The sequence below is a fragment of the Meriones unguiculatus genome, chromosome 7, assembly GCF_030254825.1.
Source record: "Meriones unguiculatus strain TT.TT164.6M chromosome 7, Bangor_MerUng_6.1, whole genome shotgun sequence".
In the NCBI taxonomy this organism is placed as follows: Eukaryota; Metazoa; Chordata; class Mammalia; order Rodentia; family Muridae; genus Meriones; species Meriones unguiculatus.
The window spans coordinates 40,687,595-40,708,200 of record NC_083355.1 but is presented as its reverse complement, the minus strand read 5'-3'; the positions used below and the strand labels follow the sequence as shown (position 1 = coordinate 40,708,200).

Genomic DNA, 20,606 nt, shown 5'->3' with positions numbered 1-20,606 from the left:
GTTTCTTAATTAAAGGGTAAGCTGGCAGCATGCTTGAAAGCAACATGGCTGTCCTTGTCTCACCAGATCACAGACCTGCTGGATGTTGTGCTTGACAGTTTCATCAAAACCAGTGCAACAGGAGGCTTAGGGTCCATCAAAGCTGAGGTGATGGCAGACACAGCTGTGGCTTTGGCTTCTGGAAATGTGAAATTGGTGTCGAGTAAGGTAACCGCTTTTTCTGTACACCTCTTTGACTATGTCATAGTATATCTGGTTATCATCTTGAGAGTTTTTATCTTATAAAACTAAGATTAAACTGATTCACCTGTTTGTTTATTAAAGAGAGAAAGAGTGTGTGTGTGTGTGCTTCTACATCTGCCATGGCACACATGCAGAAGTCCGAGGGTAGCTTGTGGGAGTCACTTCTCTCTCCACCAGATGGTCCCAAGGATGGATGTGGCAGTGAGCACATTAACCTGCTGAACCATCTCATCAATCCTGAATTTTTTTGTGTGTGTGTGTGAATTTATTTTTTAAATGTTTCTTATATATGTATGTGTGTGACTGGCCCTATGTCTGTGTGCCACATGTTTGCAGACGCCAGAAGAGACTGTTAGATCCCCTGGAACTGGAGTTGTAGATGGTTGTGAACTATTAGTGTGGGTGCTGGGAGCCAAGGTCCTCTGCAAGAGCAGCCAGTGCTCTTAACCTCTGAGCCTTCTCTCCGGCCCCCTAAGTGTTTTTTTATGATGGAACTTTTAGTCTTGTGTTTTTAAAGCTTGTTCTTCTTTACAGGTTATTGGAAGGATGTGTAAAATAATTGACAAGACTTGCTTATCTCCAACTCCAACTTTAGAACAACATCTGATGTGGGATGATATTGCTATTTTAGCCCGATACATGCTGATGCTGTCCTTCAACAATTCCCTTGATGTAGCAGCTCATCTTCCCTATCTCTTCCATGTTGTCACTTTCTTAGTAGCCACAGGTCCCTTGTCCCTTCGAGCTTCGACACATGGATTGGTCATTAATATCATTCACTCCCTGTGTACCTGTTCCCAGCTTCATTTTAGTGGTAAGTTCAGAAGGTAATGTTTTTTCCTAGTCCTCTTAGCTCCCCTTCCTGACTGCTGCAGGTTTCTTACTGACATAGTGTCGTCTCACCAGGCCTAGCAGCAGTAATTTGAAATTTTATCAAATAGTAATTTATTATTATGAAAATAACAAAAATGACTTGCACATCATCGCAAGCTATAACAAAGGCTCTCTTTGTTTGTCACGTAATACTTATAACAGAATCTAAAAGTTTATTGTTAGTTGATCATGTTACATTAACTAGGGCCAGTTTGTTATGTAGCCACCAAGGTAGTATATCTAGGAATTTGATTTAGGGAGCATGGTTGCGTGATTTTTGCATATTTATATTTTCTTGAATTCAAGATCAAACATTACTTTGGAATTAAAATATTGATGTTTTCTTTTTCTTTTACAGAAGAGACCAAGCAAGTTTTGAGGCTCAGTCTAACAGAATTCTCATTACCCAAATTTTACTTACTGTTTGGCATTAGCAAAGTTAAGTCAGCCGCTGTCATTGCCTTCCGTTCCAGTTACCGCGACCGCTCGTTCTCCCCTGGCTCCTACGAGAGGGAGACTTTTGCTTTGACGTCCCTGGAAACAGTCACAGAAGCTTTGTTGGAGATCATGGAGGTATATAAAGAAAAATGACAAGAAACTAAATTTAAATAATATTTAAAGTATGTAATATGCAGAGTGTAGTGGCACAAGCCTATAATCTCAGCATTCAGGAGGCAGGTGGATTTCTGTGAGTTTGAAGCCAACTGAGTCTATGTAGAAAGTTCTAGGTCAACCAGGGCTAGCTACATAGTAACACCTTGTCTGGGGAAAAAAAAAAAGGTCTGTAATATACAGAAGAAATACTGGGTCAGTCTGTTATATTACACATTGTACTTAAGATACTTCTTTAGCTCCTTTCCTGTTCTCTGTTTTCTCCTGCTTCTAATGTCTGTCCCCTTTGTCTTTCTGAATGAGAATTGAGCAACTTCCCTAGGGTCCTCCTCCTTGTTTAGCTTCTTTAGGTGAACAGATTTTAATATGTTTATCTATACTATGTGTCTGATATCCACTTATAAGTGAGTATATACCATGTTTGTCTTTCTGCTTCTGGGTTACTTCACTCAGAATGATCTTTTCTAGTTCCATCCATTTGCCTGCACATTTCATGGTTTCCTTGTTTTTAATTGCTGAGTAGTATTCCATTGTGTAAATGTGCCACAGTTTCTGTATCCATTCTTCAGTTGAGGGACATCTGGGTTGTTTCCAGATTCTGGCTGTTAAGAGTAAAGCTGCTACAAACATGATGAAAGACTCTACCAGCAGGGCATCAGAGCAGATGCCGAGAGTCGTAGCCAAACCTTGGGCAGAGTGCAGGGGATCTTATGAAAGAAGGAAGAGATAAAAAGACCTGGAAAGGACAGGAGCTCCACAAGGAGACCAACAGAACCAAAAAATCTGGGCCCAGGGTTCTTTGCAGTGACTGATACGCCAACTAAGGACAATGCATGGAGATAACTTAGAACCCCTGCTCAGATGTAGTCCATGGCAGCTCAGTCTCCAAGGGCTCCCTAGTAAGGGGAGCAGGGACTGTCTCTGACATGAACTCATTGGCTGGCTCTTTGATCACCTCCCCTTGGTGGAGTGGGAGCAGCCTTACCAGGCCTCAGAGGAAGACAATGTAGCCAGTCCTGATGAGACCTGATAGGCTAGGGTCAGATGGAAGGGGAAAAGGACCTCCCCTATCTGTGGACTAGGGGAGGAGCATAGGAGGAGAAGGGGGGGGGTGGGACTGGGAGGAAATGAGGGAGGGGGTCTACAGCTGGGATACAAAGTGAATAAATTGTAATGAAAAAAAAGAAAAATAAAAGATACTTCTTTAGAATGTGTTCATTTTTTAAATTAGATTTATTTTACTTTGTGTGTATGAATGTTTTACCTGTGTGTATATATGTGTGCCTGGTGCGGGTGTCAGAGAAGAGCTCAGAAGAAGATATCAAATTCCCCAGAACTGAAGTTATAGATGGTTATGAACCACTTGTGACAGCATCTTCAACAAATGGTGCTGGTCCAACTGGATGTCTGCATGCAGAAAAAGGAAAATAGATCCATGTTTATCACCCTGCACAAAACTAAAGTCCAAGTGGATCAAAGACCTCAACATAAAACCAGATACACTAAATCAGTTAGAAGAAAAAGTGGGGAAGAGCCTAGAATTCATTGGCACAGGAGACAACTTCCTGAACAGAACACCATCAGCACAGGCTCTAAGAGCAACAATCAATAAATGGGACCTCATGAAACTGAAAAGCTTCTGTAAAGCAAAGGACACTGTCGTCAGAACAAAATGACAGCCTACAGATTGGGAAAGGATCTTCACCAACCCTACATGTGACAGAGGGCTGATATCCGGAATATATGAAGAACTAAAGAAGGCAATAATTCAAGCAATCGAATTAAAAAATGGGCTACGGAGCTAAACAGAGAATTCTCTGTAGAAGAATATAGAACGGCAGAGAAACACTTAAAAGAGATGCTCAACATCCTTAGCCATCAGAGAGATGCAAATCAAAATGACCCTGAGATTTCTCCTTACACTCATCAGAAAGGCTAAGATCAAAAACTCAAGTGACAACACATGCTGGAGAGGATGTGGAGAAAGGAGAACCCTCCTCCATTGCTGGTGGGAATGTAAACTTGTACAATCACTTTGGAAATCAATCTGGCGCTTTCTCAGACAATCAGGAATACTGCTTTCTTAAGATCCAGCTATACCACTCCTAGGCATGTATCCAAAAGATGCTCAAGTACACAACAAGGACATTTTCTCAACCATGTTTGTAGCAGCTTTATTTGTAGTAGCCAGAATCTGGAAACAACCCAGATGTCCATCAGTGGAGGAATGGATACAGAAATTGCAGTACTTTTACACAATGGAATACTACTCAGCAATTAAAAACAAGGAAATCATGAATTTTGCAGGCAAATGATGGGCTCTAGAAAAGATCATCCTGAGTGATGTATCCCAGGGACAGAAAGACACACACGGTATATACTCACTTATAAGTGGGTACTAGACCTGTAAGATAGGATAAACATACTAAAATCTGTACACCTAAAGAAGATAAACAAGAAAGAGAACCAGGGGTGAGATGATCAATCCTCACCTAGAAAGACAAAGGGGATCGACATTGGAAGTAGGAGAAAACAAGTAACAGGACAGGAGCCTACTGCAGAGGGCATCTGAAAGATTCTACCTAGCAGTTTCTCGAAGCAGATGCTGAGACTCATAACCAAACCTTTGGCAGAGTGCAGGGAATCATATGAAAGAATGGGGAGTTAGTATGACCTAGAGGGGACAGGAGCCCCACAAGGACCAAGTATATCAGGGCACATTGGTCTTCTATGAGACTGTTTCTCCAACCAAGGACCATGCATGGATATAACCTAAAACCTCTGCTTAGATGTAGCCCATGAGCTCAGTATCCAAGTGGGTTCCCTAGTAAGGGGGACAAGAATTATTTCTGACATGAACTCAATGACTGGCTCGTTGAGTTTCCCCTCCCCCCCCAAGAGAGGAGCAGCCTTGCTAGGCCACAGAGGAGGACATTGCAGCCAGTCCTGAAGATACCTGATAAACTAGGGTCAGATGGAAGGGGAGGAGGACCTCTCAGTGGACTTGGAAGGGGAACGGGAGGAGATGAGGGAGGGAGGGTGGGATTGGGAGGGAAAGAGGGAAGGGGCTACAGCTGGGATACAAGTGAATGACCTGTGATTAAAATAAAAAAAAATAAATATTTTTTAAAAAATGAACCATTTTGTGGATTCTGGGAACAGAACCCATGTCCTCTGCAGAAACAAGTGCTCTAAACTGCTGAGCTATCTCTCTATCCCTTGAAATGTGTTTTGCTTTTTTTAAAATAAGATATCATTTAATGGCATGATGAATATTAAATATTTCTAGAACCATTAATGTATACATATATATTTAAAATATCTTATTTTTCAGGCATGCATGAGAGATATTCCAACATGCAAGTGGCTGGATCAGTGGACAGAACTAGCTCAAAGGTGTGTCCTAAGTTGAATATAAACTGTAAAAGTATGCGTATTGTTAAAAGTAGCTATTGTAGCATCATCAATCTTGGATTTATAGTGTGTTTAAGCACAAAGCTTTTCATAAGTTTTTTGGCTCTTTTACTTGCAGGTTTGCGTTTCAATATAACCCATCCCTGCAGCCTAGAGCCCTTGTGGTGTTTGGTTGTATTAGCAAACGTGTGTCTCATGGGCAGATAAAGCAGATTATCCGAATTCTGAGCAAGGTACTTACTCCTTTTTTTCCCAAAGATTTGTCCCAAGTTACAAATTATACCTTCCACTTTTTAAAATACATTAAAATGTAATTGAATATGTATTTGTTAAGCTTTGAAACATTTTTTTCTTCCTATAAATCTTTGAAGTGATAAAAATCTTGTCCAAGTACCGTTAAGTTCAGCGTGGTGGTGCACACCTTCAGTCCCAGCACTCGGCACCAGGGTTTACGCCAGCCTGGTCTCCATAATGAGCTCCATGACACCCAGAGCTGCGTAATAGAGAGAGCCTGTCTCAAAAAGAAAAAAGAAAAGAAAAATATTTTTAATAGTATTTACCTCTTTTCTAATCTGGTACACTCAATAATATTATCAGTTTTCAAAGCCTTATAGCTTTAATATAAAGCTAAATAATTCATAATATAATAATGCTCTACTTACTAAATGTAATACAGAAATATTTTTAAAATAAGAAACCATGTACACAGTGTTCACCAATGTTAGAAATTGTTTGTCAAATAAACTACTAGTCATATACCTAAATTTTTCTCAGCTAAATCTGAGATTTGTTGTAGGAACTGATGTTTTATTTCAGTGAAAAGTAAAATAAAGATTTCTGTTTTCCTAAAAGGCACTTGAAAGTTGCTTAAAAGGACCTGATACTTACAACAGTCAAGTTCTGATCGAAGCTACAGTGATAGCACTAACAAAGTTACAGCCGCTCCTTAATAAGGTGATTATTGGGGTCGGTACTGCGTGTTCTATTCTTATACAGAGTTCAGAAAGTAAGAGGGATTGAAAAGTTAGAAAGGAGAAACTAGAGTTAAAGTGGGTCCTCTTGACAGAAGAGTTAGAAAATAAGGTGGAGTGGCCTAGCGTGGTGGCCCACACATTTAGTCTCAGCATTCTGAAAGTAGAGGCAGGTTGATCTGTGTGATCATGAGGCCAGCCTGGTCTACACAGCAAATTCCAAGACAGCCAGGGCTACATAGTGAATATTTGTCTGAAAAAGAAAGGAAGTAGAGGGGGTGGTGGAGAAAGAAAGATGGTGAGGAAGGGGGAGTGGAGAGGAAAGGAAAGAGAAGGGTGGATTGAAAAGGGGGTGTAAAGAAGAAGTAGTAGGCACAGTGGAGCCTCTGTCGCAAGAGTTGGTTAGCTGTGTGAGGTGGAAGAAGAACACAGAATATCTTCGCTCCTGTGCTTACCTGCTGGTGGTATTTTTTTCTCTTTGGTACTAAAAGAAAGATAGGTATAAATTCTTAATTCTTTTCATCTATTAAGGATTAGTTGACCCTCCCCCACATAGTGCTTCAAGAACACAGCAGGCTCCATGCCATCCATCAGCATATACTCAATGTAGTCTGTTCCTATCTACTTTGATCCCTCCACTGGGACTGTTTTCTGGGTGGGGGAATGGGGAAATTACTGTGAACCTGCAAGTGTAAAGATCTCTTATTAACCGATCTTTGTATACAGAGCTCATGAAATCAGTTATTTCTGGCAAAGATTACATTAGGGTAGTTTACAGAAAACTGTCATTTCGTATGACCTATGGAACTGGAGGAAAAAAGAATTCGTTGAGCTGGGTGGTAGTGGCACACACCTTTAATTGGGAGGCAGAGGCAGGCAGATCTCTGTGAGTTCAAGGCCAGCCTGGTCTGCAGAGCTAGTTCTGGGCCACCCAGGGCTCTTCTGCACAGAGAAACAACCGAAGAAGAATTAGTTGAGTGTCTTCTATGTATCTGGTAGTACTTAGAGATATATGAGTACTAAACAAAATTAATAAAGTGGCCTGTATCTGAGATTGGTATGGGTGTGTTGAGAAGTGGGTGAATAAAGTCAGTAAACAACTGCTAAGTGAGTTAGTGATTATTACTGTAGGGAAATGTAAACCAGGAGAAATGTATAAATGTGTAAAGTAAATGTGATCATCAGAAGAATAGATATGGTAGGCTAGGGGTGTGATCAAGGCATAGCACTTCCTTGGCATGTACAAGAGCCTGGATACAATCTCTACCAAGAGAAGGGGAAGGGGAGGAGGGAGGAATGGTGTATATATGAGTAAGACTTTTATCCTAGTAAGCGTGGTAAGTTGAAAGGGTCACATCTCACTAGAATTAGAAATACGGGCAGTGTACGGGTGGTGGGAAGACCATTCTAGTGGAGAATTGACAGAAAAGCTTGTAAAAATTGAGTAGAATTAATCTAATATTCAATACTGTTCAGAAAGGAGTTTAGAAATTATTATCTCCTAGTAGACAGTGTGATAAAAGTAAGACACTATGGCCCAGAGAAAGGAAGAAGTGGAGGCAGAACGAAGGTCAGCTTGGGTACCGTCTGCAGCAGTAACAAGGGAGTGGCAGATGGCAGCGCCTACTGTGGAGACTCTGCAAGCCCTGGGCCTGGGTTTGGCACGCAGAATTGGGGGAGATCCCTGAGGAAGCTTAGACTCTCCACCAATGATGATAGCTCCCATTAGCTACATGGAGAGGACCAAATGCTCAGCTGTCGATTCACATTTCCCAGAGGAGAGAATAACAGATACTTGGTGAGGCTGCCTGCTCTTTTACCTGCTGTAGCGTGCACGAACTAACCTGGAGTATGTCTCCTTTTCCAGGACTCCCCACTGCACAAAGCCCTCTTCTGGGTTGCTGTGGCTGTGCTGCAGCTGGATGAAGTCAACTTGTATTCAGCCGGCACTGCACTTCTGGAACAAAACCTGCACACCTTGGACAGTCTCCGGATATTCAATGACAAGGTGAGTATGCGGCCCTCAGTCCCACCTGCTCAGAGTGAGTCTTCCCTTCCTTTTCTTCTGTGGTGCTTTAGAAACTGAGAGAGGCCCAATGACCTAAAATATAATGTGAGTATAGCCCCTTAGTAGCTCACTAAACATTATTTAATCCATAGTTCCTTTATAAAAATAGCCCCAAATTTGGGCAGAGTGCCAGAATCCTTATGGAAGAAGAGGGAGATAGAAAGACCTGGAGGGACAGGAACTCCACAAGGAGAACAACAGAGCCAAAATACCTGGGCCCAGGGGGACCTGCAGAGACTGATACTCCCAACTAAGCACCATGCATGGAGAGGACCTAGACCCCCTGTTCAAAGGAAGTCCATTGGCTGCTCAGTTTCCAAGTGGGTTCCCTAGAAGGGGAACAGAGACTGTCTCTGACATGAACTCTCTGATCACCTCCCCTTGAAGGGTGCAGCCTTGCCAGGCCACAGAGGAAGAGGATGCAGCCAGTCCTGATAAGACCTGATAGGTAGGGTCAGATAGAAGGGGAGGGGGACCTCTTCTATCAGGGACTAGGGAAAGGGCATAGAGGGAGAAGAGGGAAAGTGAGTAGGACTGGGAGGAGACAAGGGAGGAGGCTGCAACAGAGATACAAAATGAATAAATTGTAATAAAGAAACACATAAATAAAATTTAAAAAAATATCTCCTTAACATATCTTGAGAGTTAAGTGCAGATATTGGTGAAGATGATGATAATCTTTACTATATAGGATTAGTTTGAAATTACATACTTTATATTTCTTTCATGTGATTACTTAGTAATTATATCCAAAGATGTATAAAGTCTACTTTAATCAGTGTTTGAAATTTAAGCATTAAAGATTTATCTAATTTTGGGGGGCGATAGCCAAGAACAGTATGCCCTACTATTATTGATTAGAATAGTAGTAAGCAGAGCTGGAGGCGTGACTCAGCTGTTATAAGCACCAGCTGCTCTTCCCAGTGCCCACATGGCAACTTACAACTATCTCTAACTGAGTCCCAGAATCCGGTGCCCTCTCTGACCACCTTGGGCACTGCACACACATGACACACATACATGGAAGCAGAACACCATTCATGTAAAATAACAGAATACTTTTTTAAAGTAATACATAAGAGTAATAATAGCTCAAGCCCTGTGCATTCATTATTGCTGATTTTTCATTCTCTAGAAACATTCTCTATCTGTATTTATTTTTATTTATATTATATATTTCTATATAGAGAGGGAATATTTCCTAGTTATTTAATAAGAAAACTTATATTTATTGAATAATTGTGCATAATGAAAAATCTGTACATTTAGTAAAAGATAAGCAAGTTGGAGAATCCACAAAGAAGTTTTGGGTACTTAATTCTACTAGTTTTTTCTTTGTTTCTCCCTTTGCCTAATCTCACTATAGAGGATACTGTTAGCATCCTCCTTCACTTTGATTAACCTACATGAGGGTTGGATTGTGTCTCAGCATAGAGGAGAAAATTAAGTGGTACAGAACAGGGTTTGTGATAGGACTTAGCAAATAGAGGCATTTATCACTGACCCCGACGACCCTAGTTCAGTTCTCAGTTCACATAGTGCAATCTTAGTAAGTAAATGAAAGATATTGTTTCATAGCCAATGCAAAATTACATTTCTTTTGTTTTGAGAAAAATGGAAACAGCTTAAGAGAAAAGAGAATGTTTGCATACATGTGCACATATTTTTGTGTTTGAAAATTTCTTGAAATGAACTGAGCTGTGGGAAAACAGAGTGTGGCGTAGGTGTGAAGATAACTGGTCCAAAGTACTTGTTCAATGTATATAGTATGGCATTGACCCAAAAGAGCTGGAAGTCTAGGAAGCATGAAATTGAATTATGGGTAGAAGATACCTTGATGTTTGTTAGTGAGACCTCTGTTCACAAATGGAAGGAAGCAAAGCCAAGTAACTGGAGTGTGTGTGGCTCTGAGTTAGCCCTCCCTCCTGACTTCACTGCTCTGCTTTGGACTTGAGACAGTGGTGACTGTGGGTGACAGCTAGCTATTGGCTGTTTGTATGCTAAGAATACTTACAAATGAAATAAATGTCTTAAAAGCATATGCCTTGCCACTTTCTTTCTTGCCTTTCCATGTATTTATGTGTTGTTGGGGTGAGTGCATGTCACAGTATGTGTGGAGGTCAGAGGACAATTTGTGGGAGTCATTGCTCCTTCTATCATGTATATCAAAAGGAAGAACTCAGCTGATCCAAACTGGCAGCAAGCCCCTGCCTTGCCATTTTCACTTCTGGAACAGCAGAGGAGAGACCAATCTTGATTCCAGGGCCCCAAAGTATTAGGAATCAGAGTTACTAGAGCTTTATTGCACTCAACAGAATATTCTCTGGGATGATAGTGTAATGGGGCTTGCCTCTAGGTCCTGCTCCTTGAAAGGCCGAAGCAGAAGGCAACATCATAGTGAGACCACTGCTGAGGGTGCTGGAGAGATGGCTCAGAGGTTAAGACACCACTGCTGAGGTCGAGATCAACAGTGAAAAGTAGCTGGGCATTGTATGGCTGATGGCTGTAATCTTAGCACTTAGCCCTTGAGAGATGTAGACAGAAGGATCAGGAGTTTGGCCAGCCTTTGCTATATAGAGGTTCAAAACCAGCCTGGGATAGATGACATCCCATTTCCAAAGGCCAAGTTCAAATTTGTGTATTGTAGGGCTGCAGATACAGCACAGTGGTTAGAGTGCTTGCCTAGCATGCATAAGGCCCTGGGTTCAGTCCCCAGCACCCCCAACCCCCAAAACACACACACATCAAAGCAATTTGAGTTTTCCACTATCTTATTACTTACTTTTTTTATTATCTTACACCAGCTAATTTGTAGTACCCTAAATGTTCTTATATGGGTTTGTTATATAAAATTAATTTCTCTGAAACTTAAAGAATTACTTAGCATGCCGTGCTGTGCGACACATACACACAAAGTGAGTTTTTAAACAAAGTGTCTGAGCCAGAAATAAATAAATAGATAAATAAATAAATAGGGGTGTGTGTGTGTGTGTGTGTGTGTGTGTGTGTGTGTGTGTGTGGACTTGGGGTTCTAGTACTGGAAGATGAAAGGGGAAGCCTCTGTGTGAACTCCATTAATTTTCTGTTTCCTGTTTTTAATAGAGTCCAGAAGAGGTATTTATGGCAATCCGGAATCCTCTGGAATGGCACTGCAAGCAAATGGATCATTTTGTTGGACTCAATTTCAACTCTAACTTTAACTTTGCACTAGTTGGACACCTCTTAAAAGGTAAAGAGGCCTTTTGTTAGGATGTTTCATGAAGTAGTATCCAGAAGCCAGAAATAACTAAAAGGAAATTGAGATAAATTGCCCTTATCTAACCCATATGTTTTACTTTAAAATAAAAACCGTATCTGCATGAGGTGTTTCAATTGGTAAGTGTTTAACTAGAACCTAATTTTCATATCAGATCTTAAAAGAGCAAAGAAATTGATAGTAAAATTCCTAAGACTTAATTGCTGTGTTATTAGTTAATGATACACTGCACATTCATTATTTCATTATATTGTATTACAGAATGTTACTGTACAAATTTAATCACAGGATTAGGGATTAGCTCAGTTAAAGAACATGTGTCCAAGGTCATAGGTTCAGTCTCCAGCATTACCAGAGGATAAAGGGATTTCCAGTTTACACATTGATGTTCAGATACGATCATAGATCTTCAACATGTTTCTAGCATGTTTTCCATCAGTACTCTTATTGTGTCCCTCAAAATCTTGCCATTCTGGTAATACTTTTCCAGTTTTCATTGCTGTTTTTATAGCCAACTATCTCCAACTGGACTAGAGCTAATTCACTTTCTACCTTACCTTAACTGCTCATTGCCAACTTCATAGCTTCATAGCCACGCTTTATTAAGGTGATTATCTATAAAATAAATAAATAATGTTAAGCCAGGCATAGTGGTACACACCTTTACTCTCAGCACTTGAGAGACAGAGGCAAGTAGATCTCTGTGAGTTCAAGGCCAACCTAGTCCTTACAGACTAGTCCTTAGCTACATAGTGAGACCCTGATTCAAAAAACACAAAAACAAGGAAGGAAAAAGAAATCTTTAAAGATTTATGTGTATGAGTGTTTTGCCTATTTGTATGTATGTATAGCACCCATGTACTTGTACCTGAGATGGACAGAAGGCACACTGGATCTCCTGGAACTGGAGGTGTAAGTGGTTGTGAGCCGGTGTGTGGGTCCTGGGAACCAAACCCTGGTCTTCTGCAAGAACAGCCAGTGCTCTTAACTGCTGAGTCATTGCTCCAGCCCCAAAGAAGAAACACTTTTTTAAGTAATTCAAATGAAATCTCAAGAGGAACGCTAATGTGTCGTTCTGTTGGTATTCATTTCTAACCTCTATGGTTCTTTAGGAAATGGAAAGTCAATAATGCTACTGTCTTTTCTATTGCCCTCTCCTTTAGGGCTTCAGGGAACACTGGTTTCTACACAGTCTGAGGTGCTTAATCTTACGTATAAAACTTCATATTTTTATGGTTTACCTTCACAAATGGCTATTCTTGGCTAGCAGGAATTCTTCTTGTAGAGTTACTTGTCACAACATAAGAGCTCAGACACTTGTTCATGGACTAATTAACTTATTTGTTTATTTTTTCTTTCTTTTTCTAGGGTACAGGCATCCTTCACCTGCCATTGTTGCAAGAACAGTCAGAATTTTGCATACACTACTAACTCTCGTTAACAAACATAGAAACTGTGACAAATTTGAGGTGAATACACAGAGTGTGGCTTACTTAGCAGGTAAAAGCACAAAATTGACAAAATTAGTCTGACTGTATTGTTGTCTCAGAATCACCAAAAGATTCCCATGCCTTGCTGTGGGCCTCTGCAGCTGGTTCTTTGGCCAAGTAGAACATTCAGTTTAGTCCTTTGGTATTTAAAGTTGTAAGCATTTTGCCAAAACAGTGTTCATTATAAAAGAATTTGCATTGGAATCTGAAATGTGCTAAAATCAAATTGCCTGAGCCTGTTACCCTCGACCTTCGTAGCCTATTCTGTCCTCTATCTAAATTTCATAAGCATCACTTTTTATAGCCTTGCTAAATGGACAGGCTGTTACAAACCAATCACTTGCTGTCTCCTGCAGGGCCTCTGCCTCTTTAATATTTATTCTTTGTGCTATTTTACCTGGGATTCCTGTCTTGTCTCCCATCATTTTACTAAACTCTTTCTAGATGTCTTATCTGATATTTCTCTATTGTATCCTACTCAGAGAATGTAGTTTGATGTATGATTTGATGGAAGATACCCATTCTCACTTTAGCAAATATCCATTTTTGCCAAGTTTTTTGCTTCAAGCATGCAACCTTTTTACATCCCAGAATATTCATTTCAGATATATGCTGTGCCTGCTTTTTGTGATTATTGAAAGCACATATGTGCTCAGGTGCTGGAGAAAGTAAGGTGTTTATCGAATTTCTTTGCGTGTCTCATGTGTATGCAGTCTCCCAAGGCAGACTGGAAACTTGAAGATGAGCCTGTCCTGCATGTTCACACACTGCAGACTCACCCTCCCCAGGGCGCCTTATGGGCACGTGTAATAGTAAAAACCTCTTAAGTTTGGAAGAAATAGATCCTGTTTTAGGTCACACTTGTATTTTTTACAATTCTTTATCTGTTTTTCCTTTTCCTGTTAGCTCTACTCACAGTGTCCGAAGAGGTTCGAAGTCGCTGTAGCCTCAAGCATAGGAAGTCCCTTCTTCTTACTGATATTTCAATGGAAAATGTTCCTATGGATACATATCCCATTCATCACAGTGACCCTAGCTATAGGTGAGTGGTTATGGTCTCATAGTTACACAGTTATAGTCAGGAGTCAGGCTTCAGTTTCCATGTGATGGAGACTAGGACCAAAATAATCTAGAAGGGAGCAGAGTGGCAGCTCCCGATGGTCCAGCAAGTGTAGGTATAAAAGCTTATTCTACAGGTGCACAGTATTTTAAATAGTCATGTTAAAGTTATTCCAGTCTGCTGTCATCTTATCATTAAACACCAAACACGTGAATAATGCAATCTTTGGTTGCAGAAAAGGATCTGGAGAAAAAATCTAATGTGAAATACAAGCATCAGTGCATGCCTAATGATAAAAAAAAATAAGTGATGCAGGGAAGAAGAGTTGGCTCAGTGGTTTAAAAGCACTTGTGTTCTTGCAGAGAACCTGGGTTCTCTCAGTTCCTAACACCTGCATGACTGTTCACAATTCGTCTGTAGCTTAAGTTCCAGAGGATCTGACCTCCTTGGACACCAGGCACACACATGGCACATACATACATGCAAGCAAGATACTCCTACACAGAAATAAATTTTTTTAAGTGATATGGATTGGAAAAAAACATTTACATGCACTGTATATTAATGTCACTAACATTAAAAACCTTTCTATAATGTAGTTTTATTGTTGTTGCTTTGATACAAGGTCTCACCATGGTCTCTGGCTGGTCTGGAACTCACTCTGTAGAGTAGGCTGACCCTGAACTCACAGAGATCTTCCTGCCCAAATTCTGGCATTAAAGGTATCCACCTCCACACTGAGCTCTTACAGTGTAGGTTTACAGGACATAATCATAAAATTATGCTTACTATTATGCATTGGTTTATGTAGGGTTTTTTTTTCCAGTATGACACAAAGTTACATAAAGATGACATCTTTGGGGGATTATTCTAGAATGTAAATTAAACAAAAATATCTTTAAGGTTTGGAACATAGGAAAGTAATTTTTGAGAGATTGTATCATTAAACGTATTAAAATACTGCTTTTTTATGTTAAAAAGACTCCCCCAAGGAATTGACTGAACCGTCAACAATGTATGCAAGTTTTCCCAACAGACACAGTAGCCTTTTTTTTCAGTCTTTCCCTTGAGTTTAATTCTTTGACCCTTCTTTTGGTTATGGAAAGGAAAAAGTAACTTAGTTGTCTGTGTTATGGAAAGCTTAATTCTCAAACTTAATTTTATAGGTTTTTAAATAATGCAGTAATATAATTGCCTAATTAGACTTTATTTCCCTGATTATATGATTCAATTCATTAAGTTCAACATCAGTTAATGACAGTGTGTTTGTTACATATTTGAAAAGTGCTAAGAAAATATAAGTGTTCTCATCACAATAAATAACAAATATGTAGGGTAATACATGTCCTAGATTGACATATTTAGGCATTCCAGATGTATATATTTTTAAAACATGTACACAGTAAAAATATGAAACTTTTTTTTACTTGTCAAATTAAAGTTTGGAGCCATGCATGATGGCAAATGCCGATAGTACCAACACTTAGGAAATAGAGACAGGAGGGTCAGGAATTCAAGGTCATCCTCAGTTATATACAGAGCTTGAAGCCAGCCTCAGCTACATAAGGCCCTGTTTCAAAGACAAACAGAATAGGGACTAGAGATGTAGCTCAGTTGCTGAAGGACTCTTTTCTGAGATGCAGAAGGGCCTGAGTTCAGCCCCAGTGCTGCAGAAACTGACTGTGGTGCTACATAGCTATCCTCTCAGCACCTGGGAGGAGAAGGAGCATCAGAAGTGCAGTGTTGTCCTTGGCTTCATAGCAAGTTTGAGGCCAGCCTGGGCTACGTGAGACTCTATCTCAATCAATAAATACATAAGTCGTTAGGAGTTTCAGGGTGTAGTTTAGAGGTAGGACGCTTGTCATACATACGTGCAGTTCTGGATCTACCCCTGTACAGCAGAAAAGAAAAAAGTTAACAAAATTATGTAGTATAGCTCTTCCTGTCCAAGGTTATCGGTTAGGAGTTGTACTGGAAGAGCCAGCTGTGATGGTACATATCTGCAATGTTAGCATTCTGGAAACTAAGGCAGGAGGACTAGAAATTCAAAACCAACTTGGAATACATAGCAAGTCCTGGACCAGCCTGGGCAACCTAATGGGAACTTATTAAAAAAAAAAAAAAAAAAAAGTTTTTGTGTCCTATAGCACTTTAAAGTGCAGTTCTCAAACTAATTGCCATCATTAGAAAACAGAGTAACTAATAGGAATGAGTCAACAGTGATTATGTTTGTCACCTTCTTGTTAATTAATTCTTCTAAATTGTTTAAATCTCTCAGGACACTAAAGGAGAACCAGCCATGGTCCTCTCCTAAAGGTTCAGAAGGATACCTTGCAGCTACCTACCCAACTGTAGGCCAGACCAGTCCTCGAGCCAGAAAATCCATGAGCTTGGACATGGGGCAGCCTTCTCAAGCCAACACAAAGAAATTGCTTGGTTAGTTTATCTTCGTTTTATATAAATCCTTACATTGTTGTTACTGTGAAAAATGGTTAGTTACCTTCTCTCCTGGAAAATTATTTGAAACTATTTAGATGATCAATATTTGCTGATTTGATTTAATAAAATCCTTTGTGATTTTTTATTTCATTTATTTTATGTGTATGAGTGCCTTGCCTGCCTTTGTATGAGTGTGTACCACATGTGTGCCTGGTGCCATGGTCGCCAGAAGGGCATCATATCCCTTGGAAGTGAAGTTATAGCAGTCTGTGAGCTCAGTGAATTCTGCTGGTAACTAAGCCTGGATCCTCTAGAAGAGCGGAGCTGCAGGTGATTGAGAGCCATCTCTCCAGCCCTTGTGTGGCTTTTCTAACTTGATTTTAACAAAGCAGTTCAGTTCAGCCATATTTTCAGATAGAGAAATGAGAATGAGACTTTGAGTTTGATTTGGTTTTTATGTCTGTGTTTTTAATTTCTGTTTTCAAGTACTGTGGCTTTTGGTTTGGAGGCAGCAGATGATAGTAGCGTAGAGCCATTAGACACCTAGAAGAAAGGAGGCATAGCTGTACTAGGATCCCAAACGCTAACTTTCCCTAATTGTGATTTGAAAGCAGAATATATGGCCGAGACCTGAAACCAGCACTGCACTTTGTTTGAAATAACAAAAATGCAAGGTATTTTCTTAATCTCTAGAAGAGGATATTACTTTTAGAAGTTCGTGTGTGTGTGAGCACACACAGGTGGAAATCGGAGGGCAGCCTGTGCTGTCAGTTCTCTCCTCCCACCTTTAAGTGAGTTCTGGGCATCGCCAAGCCACAAGGCATGCCCTTTGACCCACTGAGCCATCTTGCCGGCCCCAGATGTGATTCTTGGCAGTTAACACTGTTAACTTCTGTCAACATTCCTATGAGAAATGCGTGTACAATGCTAAGCCCTCTCCTGTCCAGTAACTGGTAAGTGAATTCCTGAAAGAGAACATTCACTCACCCACAGAGCAAGTATGAGGCAGTGCTTGCCTTTCTTTGGCTGCCATTTTCATTGTTAGTCAGATATGTTGGGAGTGTGTAATCAGTGATCAAAACTATGAGTGTGGGTTTCAGTTACCCATGCAAACATACTTAGTACCTTGAGGTAGTATTGTGAAAATGTGTTCATAAGGACATTAGTGAGCAGACAACAAAGTGTAACACAAATAACCTTCCAGTAAATGTCGAAAGGAGAAAAACAAAAGTCCGTCTTTGTTACACAGTCTGTCACCTTCCTTCTGTTTGAGTTCCTTTCTGTTAATCCTTTGTCATCAGTAATTGGCAGGAGTTTCCTGGTTACTTTGTGTTTTGTAATTATGGGTTTTCATACCAAGGAAGTTGTAAGTGAAAAATTAACCTCAGAGAAAATACAGTATTAAATTACTCAAACTGTGTTCTAGGTGTAAAAGATAGAGTCTCTACCCTTCAAAGAGGAAATTATCTTTTGGTGGTTGTGACTTAAAATCAGCAGATGGCAACAGTACATGGCAAGTGGCATTAAAGCAGTAATGTTTTGATGAAGAAACTGAGGCTCTTAGGAAGTTAAGAGGTAATATTTGAGACAGATCATAAAAATTTAACAAGTGTGGGGACTGGGAAGGTGGCTCAGCAGTTAAAAGCTTCTCTTCCAGAGGACCTGGGTTCAATATTCAGCATCCACATGGTGGCTCACAACTGTCTGTAACTCTAGTTCTAGGGGATCTGACATCCTCACACCAATGCACGTAAAATTAAGTTAATTTAAAAAAAAAGAGAGAGAGTTAATACCTGCTAGCCGGGTAGACACAGAACAAGGAAGGGGATATATCAGAGAGAAGTGTGGTGAGTGAGGAAAGGAGTGAACAATAGAGCAGAGCAGAGCATCACAGGAAACCTGTGGGGAAATAAGGCTGGAGAAGCAGAACATGACTGTGAAAGATTCTGCCATGGCTGGACATGGTAGCTCAGCCTTAATCACGGCAGTTGGAGGCAAAGGTAAGTGAATCTCTGTGAGGCCAGCCTGGTCTACACAGTGCATTGCAAGACAGCCAGAACTATGTAGAGGGATCCTAACTCAAAACAGTAACAAAGACTGCCATGATAAGAGATTTATCATATCATACATCCAAAAGAGATTATAATAAGGAAGCAACAAGACGAAGTTTTCATTTTTGGTACAATTTCCTGACAGCAATGTAGACAGAGCTATTTTTCAGGGGACCATTTATAAGATTGATTCAGCAACGTGAGGGAGGAAAACACAGTGCCAGCGCACACTAAGGCAGGACCTCTATACGAGGTGTGTTTTCAAAGGAGAATGAACAGGAAAGAGTGATAAATCAGATAGGAAGAGAGAAGACTGTAAAAAATGACATAGGTTTCTGGATTCAAAAACAGGAATCAGGAGGCTAGAGAGATGGCTCAGAGGTTAAGAGCACTGTCTGCTCTTCCAAAGGTCCTGAGCTCAATTCCCAGCAACCACATGGCGGCTCACAACCATCTATAATGAGATTTGGTGCTCTCTTCTGGTGCACGGGAGTACATACACTGTATACATAATAAATAAATAAATCTTTAAAAAAGCCTGATAATCGGGCATGATTGTGCTGCCTATGATTCTCATGAGGTAGAGGCAGCAGGAGCACAAGTTAGAAGCCAGACTAAGCCCCACAACATGCTTCAGACTAGTCTGAGCTACAGAGTGGACCCCACTGATAAAAAAAAAAAATAAAATTAAATTAAATAACACTTTCCTGGCTGGGCCAGAACCATCATTTTCTACTACCAAGTATATATCCAAAAGAATTCAAACCGGTGTGTTGAAAAGATAGCTGCATTCTGTGTAGATTGCAGGGCTCTTCACAAACAGCAAGAAAGAAAGAAAAAAGGGAACAACCTCAGTGTGTGGCTAATGAATAGATAAAAAATAGAGATAAAGAGAACGTACGTTTGCAAATCTACAAACAATAGCCATAAAAATGAAATCCTGTAATTTGTGACAATATGGATAGAATTAGAGATTACTGTGTTAAATAAGCCAGGCACAGAAACAAGCATTACATGAGGTCACTCAAATATGCAGATAAAATGTGGCTCTCATCAGTGTTAAGGACAAAATGGTCACCAGAGACTGGATGGGCCCTGAGGAGCAGGAGAGCTGCTGCGCAGCTGCACATAGGGCAACTGAGGAGAGCAGCAGTGCACACCATACATTCCGAGCAGAGCTGGGTGTGATGGGGCACTCCTAGGAGCAAGCACATCTCTGTGAGTTCGAGGCCAGCCTGCTCTACATAGCATGTTCAAAGATCGCCTGAGTTACATAATAGAAGAGACTGTCTCAAAAAACAAACAAATATTTAAAGAGTTAGATAATTAAGCTGTAGTAAGAGAAGGAAGTCATCCAGAATCTGGCACAAAGTCAAAGAAGGTAGAACAAAATGAATAGTGGCAGGCAGCCTAACTGCAAGCACTATAGAAAGCACTAATGGGTTTCAAGAAACTGGCGTTTTCAGCCTGGTCAGTGCAAGCGCTTGACCTGTGGCCTCAGGCTAACCACTTAACCTCTCAGCATCTTCTGTTCCCATGAAAGGAAAGAATATTTGTGATTTGTAATTATTAGTCTTAGTCCATGAGGTCAACAGAACATTGTATTTGTCAAACATTCACTTGTCAGATTTTGTAATATTGGCTTCAATTCTGGTTTTAAGAATTAATTTATTTAATGCATTTCAGACTTTTTCCTTTTCCCGTGTGTGTGTGTGTGTGTGTGTGTGTGTGTGTGTGTGTGTGCTTCTTAGCATTAAACTGAGGTTCTTGCACTCGCTAGCAAGCAGTGTATCACTGAGCTACAAACTCAGCTCTAGATTGTTTTTAGAACTGCTCCAAGAAGAGACATTCTGAGTGTAAAAAGCAAAGTCAGATAAATTCCACATTATCTGTTATAAATACTTCTACTTAAATAAATACCAGTATACATGGTTGGGAAACTCAAGCCAAGTGTAAGCCTGGCCTACTTGCTGCACCTTTGAAGTGTCTCCTTGTGTATCTAATTCTTAGTACTTCCAGGCAGGCATATCTTGAACAATTGAAGTCAAACTTTAATTTTACCCATGTTTGGAAATTGCTCATCCATTAGTGACAATTTCTTGACATCAACCCAGTTGCCTTACTTGAAG

At 40.3% G+C, this 20,606-nt stretch overlaps 1 protein-coding gene across 8 annotated transcripts in view; it reads left to right on the top strand.

Annotated features, from left to right (window-relative positions):
- Positions 1 to 20,606, top strand: part of Nf1 (neurofibromin 1) — a 236,597-nt gene that overhangs the window by 200,414 nt on the left and 15,577 nt on the right. For all 8 annotated transcript variants that reach the window (XM_060387188.1, XM_060387187.1, XM_060387184.1 and 5 more), the window contains 11 exons: positions 67 to 207; positions 778 to 1,057; positions 1,475 to 1,689; positions 5,063 to 5,124; positions 5,261 to 5,375; positions 5,995 to 6,096; positions 7,981 to 8,121; positions 11,284 to 11,410; positions 12,806 to 12,937; positions 13,834 to 13,969; positions 16,266 to 16,423. In XM_060387188.1, coding sequence (XP_060243171.1) covers positions 67 to 207; positions 778 to 1,057; positions 1,475 to 1,689; positions 5,063 to 5,124; positions 5,261 to 5,375; positions 5,995 to 6,096; positions 7,981 to 8,121; positions 11,284 to 11,410; positions 12,806 to 12,937; positions 13,834 to 13,969; positions 16,266 to 16,423 — 1,609 coding nt within the window. The remainder of the gene's footprint in view (positions 1 to 66; positions 208 to 777; positions 1,058 to 1,474; positions 1,690 to 5,062; positions 5,125 to 5,260; positions 5,376 to 5,994; positions 6,097 to 7,980; positions 8,122 to 11,283; positions 11,411 to 12,805; positions 12,938 to 13,833; positions 13,970 to 16,265; positions 16,424 to 20,606) is intronic.